This window comes from Aspergillus novofumigatus (assembly GCF_002847465.1).
Source record: "Aspergillus novofumigatus IBT 16806 chromosome Unknown P174scaffold_5, whole genome shotgun sequence".
NCBI classification, from domain to species: Eukaryota; Fungi; Ascomycota; class Eurotiomycetes; order Eurotiales; family Aspergillaceae; genus Aspergillus; species Aspergillus novofumigatus.
In genome coordinates, this window is record NW_020194278.1 from 3,153,147 (window position 1) to 3,165,050 (window position 11,904).

The 11,904-nt window shown below is 48.7% G+C and overlaps 4 protein-coding genes across 4 annotated transcripts; all 4 read left to right on the plus strand.

Annotated features, from left to right (window-relative positions):
• Positions 1-3,376: 3,376 nt before the first annotated feature.
• P174DRAFT_372550 (putative MFS monosaccharide transporter) lies at positions 3,377-5,155 on the plus strand (the record flags this gene model as incomplete). The annotated part of the gene is made up of 4 exons (XM_024822437.1): positions 3,377-3,470; positions 3,530-3,637; positions 3,703-4,243; positions 4,312-5,155. The coding sequence occupies 4 exons, from the start codon at positions 3,377-3,379 to the stop codon at positions 5,153-5,155; spliced, it is 1,587 nt and encodes a 528-aa protein (XP_024682021.1).
• A 1,196-nt stretch (positions 5,156-6,351) lies between these two features.
• Positions 6,352-7,301, plus strand: P174DRAFT_432723 (Rab family GTPase; the record flags this gene model as incomplete). Its single annotated transcript, XM_024825767.1, has 2 exons — positions 6,352-6,397; positions 6,466-7,301. The coding sequence occupies 2 exons, from the start codon at positions 6,352-6,354 to the stop codon at positions 7,299-7,301; spliced, it is 882 nt and encodes a 293-aa protein (XP_024682022.1).
• Positions 7,302-8,932: 1,631 nt separating this feature from the next.
• Positions 8,933-10,599, plus strand: P174DRAFT_443307 (DUF3431 domain-containing protein). The gene is made up of 2 exons (XM_024827791.1): positions 8,933-9,527; positions 9,584-10,599. The coding sequence occupies exons 1-2, from the start codon at positions 9,190-9,192 to the stop codon at positions 10,209-10,211; spliced, it is 966 nt and encodes a 321-aa protein (XP_024682023.1). The 5' UTR covers positions 8,933-9,189; the 3' UTR covers positions 10,212-10,599.
• A 199-nt stretch (positions 10,600-10,798) lies between these two features.
• Positions 10,799-11,877, plus strand: P174DRAFT_443308 (putative C2H2 finger domain protein). Its single transcript, XM_024827792.1, has 3 exons — positions 10,799-10,903; positions 10,955-11,361; positions 11,420-11,877. The coding sequence occupies exons 2-3, from the start codon at positions 11,032-11,034 to the stop codon at positions 11,753-11,755; spliced, it is 666 nt and encodes a 221-aa protein (XP_024682024.1). The 5' UTR covers positions 10,799-10,903; positions 10,955-11,031; the 3' UTR covers positions 11,756-11,877.
• Positions 11,878-11,904: the final 27 nt, after the last annotated feature.

The window sequence follows — 11,904 nt, forward strand, 5'->3', positions numbered from 1 at the left end:
TGTTGGTTCTGCAATCTCACCCAAGTCGTGTTTCGTGATAATTTAACTATCTACCCTCCCTCAGTTGATTTATCCGTTCGGATAATTTGACGAGACACCGTGGTTTCGGAGCTGACTATGCCGAAGTGAACGCCCTCCCTTTTCGGTGAGGGTGACCAGTCTTGTCCGTACAAGAAGGCATGATTATAGCCTCGTTCAAGCCGGTAGTTCCGGCAATCAGTGTAGTACCTGATGCAGTCGAAGCAATATAAATTCAAGGTCTCCCCCATCAGCTTGCTGCTTGCCTTCCTCCTTGTTTCGACCCTCTTCCTGGAGAATAACCGATGTATAAAAGTTAGTAAACTTTTATGTGCATAACAACACCCCATTTGCCGTCGTACTGTGGACTCCGTAGCACAAGCACAACTCAGCTACTTGTCTCGCTCACCGTCACACGTCTCAATCTCGTACGATTTTCGTTTGGTTCCTTTTGCCTTTCAAGGTATTGTCGGTGAGCACTGAGCAAGACTTGATAATCATTGTTACTGGATGCCTGTCCCATCGCCAAGAGACCTTCTCCGAACGCGATCGGGTGCATTGAATTTCCCGCATTCTTTCCGTGACACATTCCCGAGTCTTGGGAGCCAAAGCCGACTGTAAACGGTCGGCGTTGAGTGAGCAAGTCGAATCCATGACTAACAATCGGGCCGTCCGTTGTGTACGTGACAAAGATCATCTGTTGATACCTTCCTAGCTCGGGTTGGTGTTTGCTACAGACCCGGAATTCTCCCGAAGAAGGCTGCATTCATCAATGTTTATGTGGATAGCTTGTGCCAACACATTTGTTTCTGATTCAGATGAATGCACGGAATTAATAGGCAGTTATCTATGCTAGAGGACTCCCACGTATGCATTGCCCGGAGTCATGGGAACATCTCGGTGACATTTTTGATATACTGTCATCACACTACATCTCATTGTAAGAATACATTGAGATCTGAAGCTGAGATGTCTACCTACACGGACATTAAGCGAGGTCTGTGTAACAAGACTGGTGGGTTTCCCCCTCTCCAATGGGGTTACTGGAACTGGACCTGTGCCTGGGACCTGCCTAACTTATCTAGGGCAAATCAACTCCTACCGTACCTCTTTTACTCGCTAGCCCTACACAAACCGAGATCGTGCCACTTACGTAGATGGCAGAGTTACTTTGAACACCATGCCAAATCGGCGGTTGTAATCTTTCTACGTACCACCTCGCACATGGTATGACGCCACAGGGGGAATGTCCGAGCAGGAACAATAATTCGTTGACCATCGTGTTTAAATAAGAATCCAGGCAAAACCGTGAGGATTTTTATGATGGCACTTCTTGGTTGGCGGCTTTTTCTCCAGACGCCCAGCAGCCACTCCCGATCTATGTATTAATTCTAAATTTTCAATCGCCTCCACATGGTCCCTCTTGGCGCAAACTGTCATTGCATGACTTACTGCGCGCCGAGGGCGCTTGTCCGACTCTTTGCTTCGACCAAGATAGATGACTTTTGAGCTTCACATTTCTTCCCCTTGTTCTTGTCGCGCTTGGCGCTTGGCGCTTGTGAAGAAAATTTTTTTTAACTCAACGTTGACGTAGTCATGATGATAATATCCCGCGCGCTCGAGGATTGCCCCTCAGCGCGGAGAGATGGCGCACGGGTGTTGACATAGGAGGCTGCCGCGAGGGGAGCAGATACTTGCATCTGTCATGATTCAGTAGTAGTGGACTGTTGCATCTGAGTGTGCACTAAAGAACCGTTTCGACTTAGTTGACTCTAACCTCATGCACCGGAGATGGGCCGGATAGAGACCGGAAAACGCTACGATTGGGTCAGGGCAGACAATGACATGGCATCGATATGGAGTCGAATAACGCTGTGGCCTTAGGCGAGGGCAAATATTGGGGGGGAAGTAATCAAATGAGCCATACAAGCTCATGTAATGGTTTGAACAATGAAGCGATTATTCAGACATTGAAGAGGAGGACGGACTGGGAAAAGTGGAGAGACGTCCTTATGGTCGCATGCGTCCCATGCTTTCAGAGACTTCGGCGTCGAATCGCAATCGGACTTCACCCTCCACGACCATTGGGCGGAATGATTAGGAGGGCCGTCGTTGGCTCCAAATTCATCATATTATTCAATAAAAGCATGCGTCTGCCTTGCAGATTACCGACACTAGGTGGTCGGAAGACGGTCACTTCCCGTTGAGCAGATATGGGCCGATATTGGTTGCCGAGCGCGGGATGACGGGATGGCGTACAACGATCCGCCACTTTGACTATAGTACGGAGTAGTAGAACTAGTATGTGCTATGCGCAGATGAAAGACACCTAGCAATGAATGAGACTTATTATTACTTATCTATGGGTTGCACAAACATAGTCAACCACCCTGGTTCCCTCTGTGGTTGATTCGACTGTGGTTCATACGGATTACCACATCAGGCACGTGAAAACCCCATGGGATCTCCAACTCGTGTTAGTTTCCTGGTTGAGTACCGAACACAGAAGCGGTAAGTCAACCTATCCTCCCCCCATGTCTGATTTGCCCATCTCAATTCTAACTGGAAGTCAAGTCAGCGGACATATGTATTTCCTTATGCGAACAATGAATGAGAGGAGCGGACAGGAGAAGGGGTGTGGAGACACGGAAGAGCTCCTGGTGGAGGACGTCTCGCAGCAGAGATTTCGCTTACGAAGAGGAAGAAAGAGTGGTGATCCGGTCACTGGTAACTGCTGGTCGCAGAAAGGTGGTAGAACGTGGTAGCAAGTGCCGAAGGTGTGCTGCCAAATGACGATGCCCAGCGCACCAGTCGGACCCTCTTTTCTTGTCCGAGGCTTCAATCTGTTTTGTCGTCGCTCTTGTCCGTTCCTCTTCGGGTGCTCCATCTGATGGAGACCGTGATGTCATTCTTGGCGCGCATCCTGAATCCACAGTGGGTCATGGGCTGCACCCAAAAAAATGCTTATCCTGCGATTATTGATGCGTTCAGTCCCTTGCTCCACAAAACAATGGTACCGCCGACTATGAGTGTTGGTAGGTTGGTGGAGCATGTATCGATTCGGGGGAATGATGAGAGAGTGTCGGCCTGTGTACCTGGTGGCCACAGCTGTCTGTCTATTGACTCCTGGAGAAGTAGAAATATCCCCCTTCCCCCGACTTCTCCGCGTTCTGTCAGTTGCTTTTCATTGTTTTCAACTTCTCTTTCTCTTTCCCTTCGTTCTTTTCTAGAAAAAGAGACGCATTGGGCACAACAGCACCTAGAATTCGTTGTCTGTTCGCCCTGGAGGTCCCCCCCTTACCTCTGTACATACACACTCCTTTAACCTCTCTCTCGAACGTTCTTCTGTCCTCTCATCATGGCGCCCTCATATGCTGGCATGTCGGGCAGGCCACTGTCGCTGGCTGTATCGACTGTTGCCACGATGGGTTTCCTACTCTTTGGATATGACCGTAAGTGGATTGCTCTACTGATGTCCTTTTCAGTTGAATCAAGCTAATACAGGCGACAGAGGGTGTTATGTCTGGTATCATCAGTGACAATGCTTTTGCCAAGGTCTTTACTGCTACCAAAGATGATGCTACTATGCAAGCTCTCGTGACTGCTGTATACGAACTTGGTTAGTGTCTTGATCCCTGCTCTTTTGTTCGCAACTGCTCCTAACCTTTTCTATTCTATTTACAGGTTGCTTGGCGGGTGCCATTTTCGCCCTCCTTTTCGGTGATCGCACTGGTCGTCGCTGGATGATCTTCTCTGGCGCTATCGTTATGATTGTCGGTGTCATCATCCAGGTTACTTCATTTATTGGACACATCCCTCTTCTGCAGTTCTTTATTGGCCGTGTCATCACCGGTATCGGAAACGGAATGAACACTTCTACCATTCCTACATACCAGGCCGAGTGCTCCAAGACGAGTAACCGTGGTCTCTTGATCTGTATCGAGGGTGGTGTGATCGCCATTGGTACCGCCATTGCATACTGGATTGATTTCGGCGCTCACTATGGCCCCGATGACCTTGTCTGGCGTTTTCCCATTGCGTTCCAGATCTTCTTTGGTCTCATCATCATCATCGGAATGTTCTTCCTGCCCGACTCCCCTCGCTACCTTATCTCCAAGGATCGCATCCAAGAGGGAGAGTACGTCCTTGCTGCGCTGGGAGGCCGCGAGGTCCACGATCATGAAACCCAGATTCAGAAACAATTGGTCATTGACTCCATCAGAGCGTGAGTGTTCCTTTTTATAGCACCTGCGGTACTTGTGTTGTATGGCAATTCAACTAACATTGCTACAGTTCTGGTTCCGGTCAGAAGACGAGATTCAGGGATCTTCTCACTGGCGGCCGCACCCAACATTTCCGCCGTATGCTCATCGGCTCCTCTTCTCAGATCTTCCAGCAGCTCGGCGGTTGCAACGCTGTGATCTACTATCTCCCTGTCTTGCTGAAGGAGTCTCTGCACCAGAGCAATGACATGGCCTTACTGATTGGAGGCATTAACATGATTGTGTACTCCATCTTCGCCACTTTTTCGTGGTTCTTCATCGAGAAAATTGGTCGTCGCAAGCTTTTCCTGGGAGGCTCATTCCTTCAGACCATCTCCATGGTTATCACATTCGCTTGCTTGATTCCGGGCGATGAGCAGACCTCCAAGGGTGCTGTTTTCGGTCTTTTCCTGTACATGGCCGCCTTCGGTGCTGCGTGGCTGCCTCTGCCTTGGCTGTATCCCGCCGAATTGTCTCCCATCAAGACCAGAGCCAAGGCCAACGCTGTCTCTACTTGCAGCAACTGGCTCTTTAACTTCACTGTTGTCATGATCACCCCTGTCATGGTTGCGCACATTGGCTGGGGTACCTACCTGTTCTTTGCTGCGCTGAACGCCTCGTTCATTCCTGTCATCTGGTTCTTCTACCCAGAGACCGCCAATCGCAGTCTGGAGGAGATTGATTTGATCTTCGCCAAGGGCTACGTCGAGAACATTAGCTATGTCAAGGCTGCGAAGGATCTTCCCAAGCTTACCGACGATGAGATTGAGGCCAAGGCCGCAGAGTATGCTTCCGCTTCCGGTGACTCTCTTGACGAAATTGAGAAGGCTCACGCTGAGCATAACGCTGCCCAACGACTGGAGACGACCCAGTAAGAGCCAGTCTCGTCATATTCGTGAGATTATAGATGAAAGACAAAAGTTTATGGATACACTCTGATGAAACAATGCCATCTCATGTCTCTTTTTCTGATTTCTCTTGTCGTTTCTATGGGCCGAGCTGGAGCTCCGGCCTCGTTGACTGAAGTTGGACGAGTTTGAAACTCGTCAAGAGGCTGTTGTGCTTGATCTATCTTGATTTTTTGCTTGTGATTGCGCGACTACCCCTTTGCAGTCTCATCCAAGAGACATTTGTTTTAAGAGGTTATGACCTGTTGAGGCATTGCTTTGTTTATATAGATGGTTGTGGCTGGGATTTGATACCAATAGAGTCGTGATAGACATGAATATACACAACATCTTTGCTTTAAACCGCGGTTACTTCATCTTGTAGCCTAGGCTGCCGTGCTGGATATCATAATAATGGTCTGAAACAAAGTACTGAATGATCAGAGATATAAAAGCAATAATCAATATACTAACAATCCCTACGGAAAAATAGCCAGCCCTGTTGAGTCACATTCTTCAGTCAGATGCTCAGCCCCAGAAGTCATTCCGGCTACGAGTCATAAGAGGAAGGAGTTCTGCCTTCTGATGGATCAAATATTCATCTTATTGATATAATATCATTATTATTATTTGCGTTGCTTGAGGAATCTGAACCAGTTTCATATTATGATCAAGAATGTAAGGAGTTGAATGAGTTGAGTTAATCATCTCTTCATCCATGGACGCCTCATCGATCTGAGACACAACAAAGAACTGATTCTCAACCATGGTTGAAAGGACATTTCTATCAGGGGCATTAAATGGGATAAACATTCACTGAAAGTGATCAGTTGCTTCAGTTTTTCAGCATGTGTCTTGGCTCAGCCTCTGACTAGAATATCTTGAATGTATTTATGAATAGCCTTGTTTTCATCCTTTTCGTCCCGCTCCTTATTTTCTTCCTCGTTTTCATCATCCTTCCCCCTCTCCGATTCCCCGACCGACCGGGAAAGAGTCCAGAATCTTTTCGTGCAGCTTGTATCCGTCTGCCTAGACCCTTACCACATTGCATCCGGGTCTAGAATCACCTTTACAGCTCTAGTTCGAGTCCGTGCCTTCGCGGACAATTTTCCCCCTGAGGATCTGCTCGGCCGGATCATGCAAAAGACGCTCTCCGTCCGCCCCGCTATCGCGTCTACCCCGCCATGAGCTCCTCCCTCGAGGCTAAAATCGTTGTGCTAGGCTCCCAAGGTGAGAGGCGTTCTTTGTTGGGACCTAACTCGTGCCATGTCGCTAACTGCTATATACCTGTCACACAGGAGTCGGCAAAACCTCTCTCGTCCAGCGCTATGTAAAGAACGCCTTTAACCCCGCGACCATCACGTCCACCGTCGGCGCCTCCTTCATCACCAAGCGCGTCCTCGACACCACCTCCGATACCATCGTCCGTCTCCAGATCTGGGACACGGCCGGCCAGGAGCGGTTCCGGAGTATCTCGCGGCTGTACTACCGCGGCGCGAACGCGTGTCTGCTCTGCTATGATATCACAGACGAGCAGAGTTTCGAGGAGATGACGGGGTGGTTGCTGGAGCTGAAGAAGCATCTGGCGGAGGATGACCCGATCGTGATCCATGTTGTCGGGACCAAGTCGGATATCGTTGCGCTGGATCCGTCCCGCCGCAGGGTGCCGTTTGAGCGGACGATTGCGTATGTCGCTGAGCAGCTGTACCCGTCGCGGGCGTCGACGCCGCCGCCGACGGCGGGGATGGGCTTAGGGTTTGGGACGTCGTCTAGTGCGCTGCAGAGCCCCGATAGCAAGCGCAGTAGTGGGTTCTGGGGACAGGATATCGGCTGGGATTGCTGCCACGAGATTAGTGCCAAGGATGGGGAGGGCATCGAGGAAGTGTTTCGTGTGATCACCCGGAAGCTGGTCGAGCAGCGGAATAAGCGGGAGGCGGCGAATAGCTCGTCGCAGGGAACGACGCCCGGGATTGACGGGGTTGTTTCGTCTTTGGGGAATATCGATGGGAACGGCAGTTTCCGGCTGGGTCATGGTGATAAGCGCAGGAGTTGGCTTGGGTTTCCGCCGAGCAGTACTGGTGACGAGGCTGATGAGTTGATGGAGATCACAAAGAAGAAGGGGAGGTGCTGCTGATGCTTTGCCGATGAAGTACTTTGTCGCTGTTGATCTTTCCTGGTTGTCCATGCATTTACCATAGCGTCTTTGTGCATTTGTGTTTTGGCATGGCGTTGTCCTGATGTTTTCTTTGGGTCTTCTTAGGTTCTGTTGACATTTTACTCAGTTGGGCGGTCGGTTTAAGCTTGACGATACTTGATAGATGCGTCCTTTATTTCAGGTGGGAGGTCTGTTGGAGCAATTTCGCCGAGCAGGATGTTGTTGATCAGATCACGATGTGCCCATGATGATTTTGACTTATGATAATTTATTGAGATACCTTAGACGAATCGAATGTATCACGCCCTGCAAATGCTACTCACTTGTTTAACTTGTTTAATCACCTCATAAAAACATTGTGCTCAGTGTTATGAGCGCTTGTGGAAATGGCTATTTATCATAGTATCAAGATCAAGTCAACTCCAACTTAGAATGCACTTCCGTATGTATGGGACCCACAGAAGAAAGCTCATATGGCTAGCACAGGAGACATTCTGCAGGGCACCTTACATCTGACTGTCACAGACAAGCCGGGTGATCCATTCAGAAGCGCATGTTCCCTTTGTAGTACGGTAGTGAACAGTATCAGTTCGCACCGCTCAAAGGAGTACTGTGAGTGACCTGCATGGCACTATGCCAGTCAGGCACACATTGTCATTGCAAGATCGATTCTCCACTCCCCAGTTGCTCTTGGAATGCATCATATGGACTGTCTGTTTATACCTGTGGGGTACAAAATGTGTTGAAATTGAGATAAGCCTCGGCTCACGGTGAGTAAATCACTAACGGCACCTCCACACATGTTCCCTGGAGATAGGCTTCCTATCTGTGGAGAACCACAGAGAGGTAACCGCCAATTTGGCCAGTAAGACACTGCAACAGGCAAACCTGGTTATGGTACCCCGATAATATGATGTTGGAGATAAACTCATCGGATGTGGATCGCAAACACGTCAGGACGGGGATCTTCAAGACCAGACAGATTGACATGACAATATCCTCTCTTGGTCTATGCTCCTTGATGGGTGACATCGGCAATTTAGATATTCAGTCCAGTAATTTTGATAATCACTGCAACAGACCTTGGACCCTGGACCCTGGCGGAGGCCGGCGGACGCAGTGACCATTGAGTTTGGGCCCAGATAATACCTCGAAGTGGATGACTTGGGCCATACCAAGTCTGTTGAAGGATCGGCATTCACCCCCGAGTGAGACTAGGTACAGTAAGGAAATTACATAACCGGGATCGTTTCAGCACCGTCATCATCATTATTTGTGTAGAAGAGTCGGCAACGTTTTCCACAATATGAAAACCAGTCAACGGAGAAACAGCAATAATAAGCATCTTATTGATGTCTGCCTCAGACTCCGCATGGTGATAATGAGTCCTTGCAGCCCCTGCCGACTTACGGTTTCAAGAGAGATTGAGATTGATTAATGAAAAAGCCACCGTGCGAAGTTGTTACAGACTGGGCCGTGTCATCGTATATTCTCGGCCCCTGCAGATCACTGTCAATTCACCGCCGAAACCCACCAATCCGCGAGATAAACAAGGTCCATATAATATAGTTTAGGTCTATCTCGCCGGCACACCATGTCAACTAATTTTCGGTGCCTTGCCATCCCTGTGAGGACTGACAAGGCTCATTTATTCTTATGCTTTCAGTTGTCTTGCTACTTTTAGGCTAGGTTTGCTTCTTTTCCGATTTGCCCATTGTTGAGCTGCTTAGGACCTTAGAGTTTTTTCTTGTCCATCCTCCCATCCCTTTCTGCCTTCGCGAAGTTATTTACTCCTGGTCCGCATCCCGCACCTTGATCCTTCTCTTGCATTATAGTTTCAGAGCGCAATTACGGCAGATATTATGCGATGAGACTTTCCTACCGTGTTGGGTTGGCCGCCCTCCTGATCCTCGCCTTCATCCTGATCAAGCGCCATCTAGATTCCCTTCAGGATGGTTCGCACGTGCCATCCTCCTGGCAGTTCAGCAATGTGGTAGGGGGCGGCGCTGCGGAGCCTGTCGCTACTCCCGCCAGCAAACCTGAAAATGAAAAGCCTCAAGAGACACCAGCTGTGACAGTAGAAGAATCTCTTCCAATCAAACAAACCTACGAGATCACTCCTATTATCGTTCCCAATGACCGTGTGATTGTGATGGCCAAATTGAGCAAGGAGGATACGTCGTGGGTGAGCACTGATTTGAATGAGTGAGTTGTTCATGGGAAAGGCCTTGCGCGGTGAGCTCAGGCTGACTTCAATCCAGATGGCGCAATTTCATCTACACCGTTGATGACGTGAACGCGGCTCGACACACCCCGAAGAACAAAGGCCGCGAGAGTCTTGCCTACCTTCAATACATCGTCGATCACTACCATGACCTTCCGTCCACAATGGTTTTCCTCCACAGCCACAAAGACGGCTGGGAGGCGGGCTGGCACACCGATACACTGGATTATAGCAATGTGGAATCGGTTCGATCACTGCAGACAGAGTTCGTGCAACAGAGTGGCTTCGTCAACCTTCGCTGTCAGGGAAATCCCGGTTGCCCCGATGAAATCCGTCCGTTAGAGGATCCGCCTCAGCCAGGCAAGGAGAACAGTAGAGTCTATGCCAGGGTGTGGGAGGAGTTGCACAACAACACCAACATACCCGAAGTTGTTGGCGCACCGTGTTGCTCGCAATTCGCTGTGTCCAAAGCGCAAGTTCTGAAACGCCCTCTCAGTGATTATCAACGGTACTACAATTGGGTCCTCACGAACAAGTTGCCGGATGAGCTCACTGCCTGGATCATGGAATATTCTTGGCACATCATTTTTGGAAAAGATCCAGTGTTCTGCCCAGATATTTACCAGTGCTACCAGGATGTTTATGGAAATCCATATTTCTGGTAGATTTTCTCATACATATACCCATTTTGTTGTTGGTTCATTTATTTGACTACGATTGTACGCAGTGCGTTTTCTGTCCCTGTGTTGTACTCAGAGACTGTGTTTGTATTTGGTTTGGAAGCTACGGATACCAAAAGCTGTTCGTCAACATTTTATCCGTTTCAGGAGTTTAGACATTGCATTCGTGATATATGCACCATATTTGAGTATGACTATATCTTCACCATTTATCGCGCTTTTACATGCATATAAGTTCGCGCCCATTCTTTCTTTTTCTCCATTCTTCCCTTCCACCCCAAAGTATGTCTTACTTTGCTATGTATACTTATCTACTGCACAGAATCTAGAATGAGTATTAGAGACTTACTCCATGCAAATATGTGATTATGAGACAGACCTTATGAGACTAGGTTCGTGAATTTCTTCCGCCAGTATTGAAGTGCATTGACCTCCCTCAATCGCTCAGTCGACTTTTCGCTTGGTTGCGGTATACCTTGGCCAGCGCTTCTTAGGCGGAATATATAATTTCAAGGGAGCAGAAGGATTGGCAGTAATAATTGCTCTATACCCCTCGTCCTAAGGTGTCAGGGACTTCATGTACCGGATACATTGAAGAATAGTTGTCTTCGTTTGCAATGCAGGGCAACTGGTACTTCCGTTTGCTGGCGCCTAACGTTAGTAAGGAGTAATTAACTGTCTGTTCCCTTGATCAATTCACCAGCACAGATCCACTGACAGCGCGCCAGGTTCTACCTATTCATGCCAGCTTCAGAGAGCATTGATCTTCTAAATTTTACTCAATCCCAGTCTCTGGCGCAGCAAAATGTCGCTAGGACCTCATCTCTACTACGACGGCGAAGACTACGAATGCCTCCTATGCGATAGGCGGTTTGAAACCGAAAAGGCACTGTACGATCATTGTCGATACACCAGTCGCCATGAATGGTGCGAAACTTGCATGCGGGTCTTCGTTTCTACGACTGCAAAGAATCAGCATCTGTTTTTCTCCCCAGTCCACAGTCACATCTGTACGCTATGCGCTTCTCGACCTCGATTTGATACCGCTTGGGAACTGAAGGCCCATCGCGTCGACCATCACAACCTATGTGACATTTGCGGCACATACTTTGACAATGAGAACGACCTACGAATGGCAAGTTGGCTTTTCATATCGTTCTCTCCAGATGTCGCTAACTATTCGTAACCTGCAGCATCAGCAGCGCCACCAGGCTAGGAATTTGCAATGCTACGGCTGCTATCAATACTTCAAGACTTTCTCAGGCATGTTGATCCATCTCGAGTCAGGCAGCTGTCCCTCCGGAACAGACATTGATGATATCAACCACCTGGCGCGTCAGTGCTATCAGAGTCGCAAGTACATCGATATAGACGGGGATTACATTTGCCCTGGCTGTGATAAGTTCTGCTCGAAGCTCTCTGGATTATTCCAGCATGTTGAGGACTCTCTGGACTGTTCGTACCTCAAAGAGAAAGGCCAGTGTCTGGCAAAGTTGGAGTATTATATCTCTTGGAATGTGCGACGCTAGCCAGGCATAAAGAGCCTTCTGCCGTCCACTTTGCGAGGTATGACTAGAGATTGTCCAGAAGGCATGCTTTGGATCTATATGGCTTTCCTGAGGCCCATGTACATAGAACATGTGAAACCCTGGTCTGAATTGGTTTTTGTATCATGGTA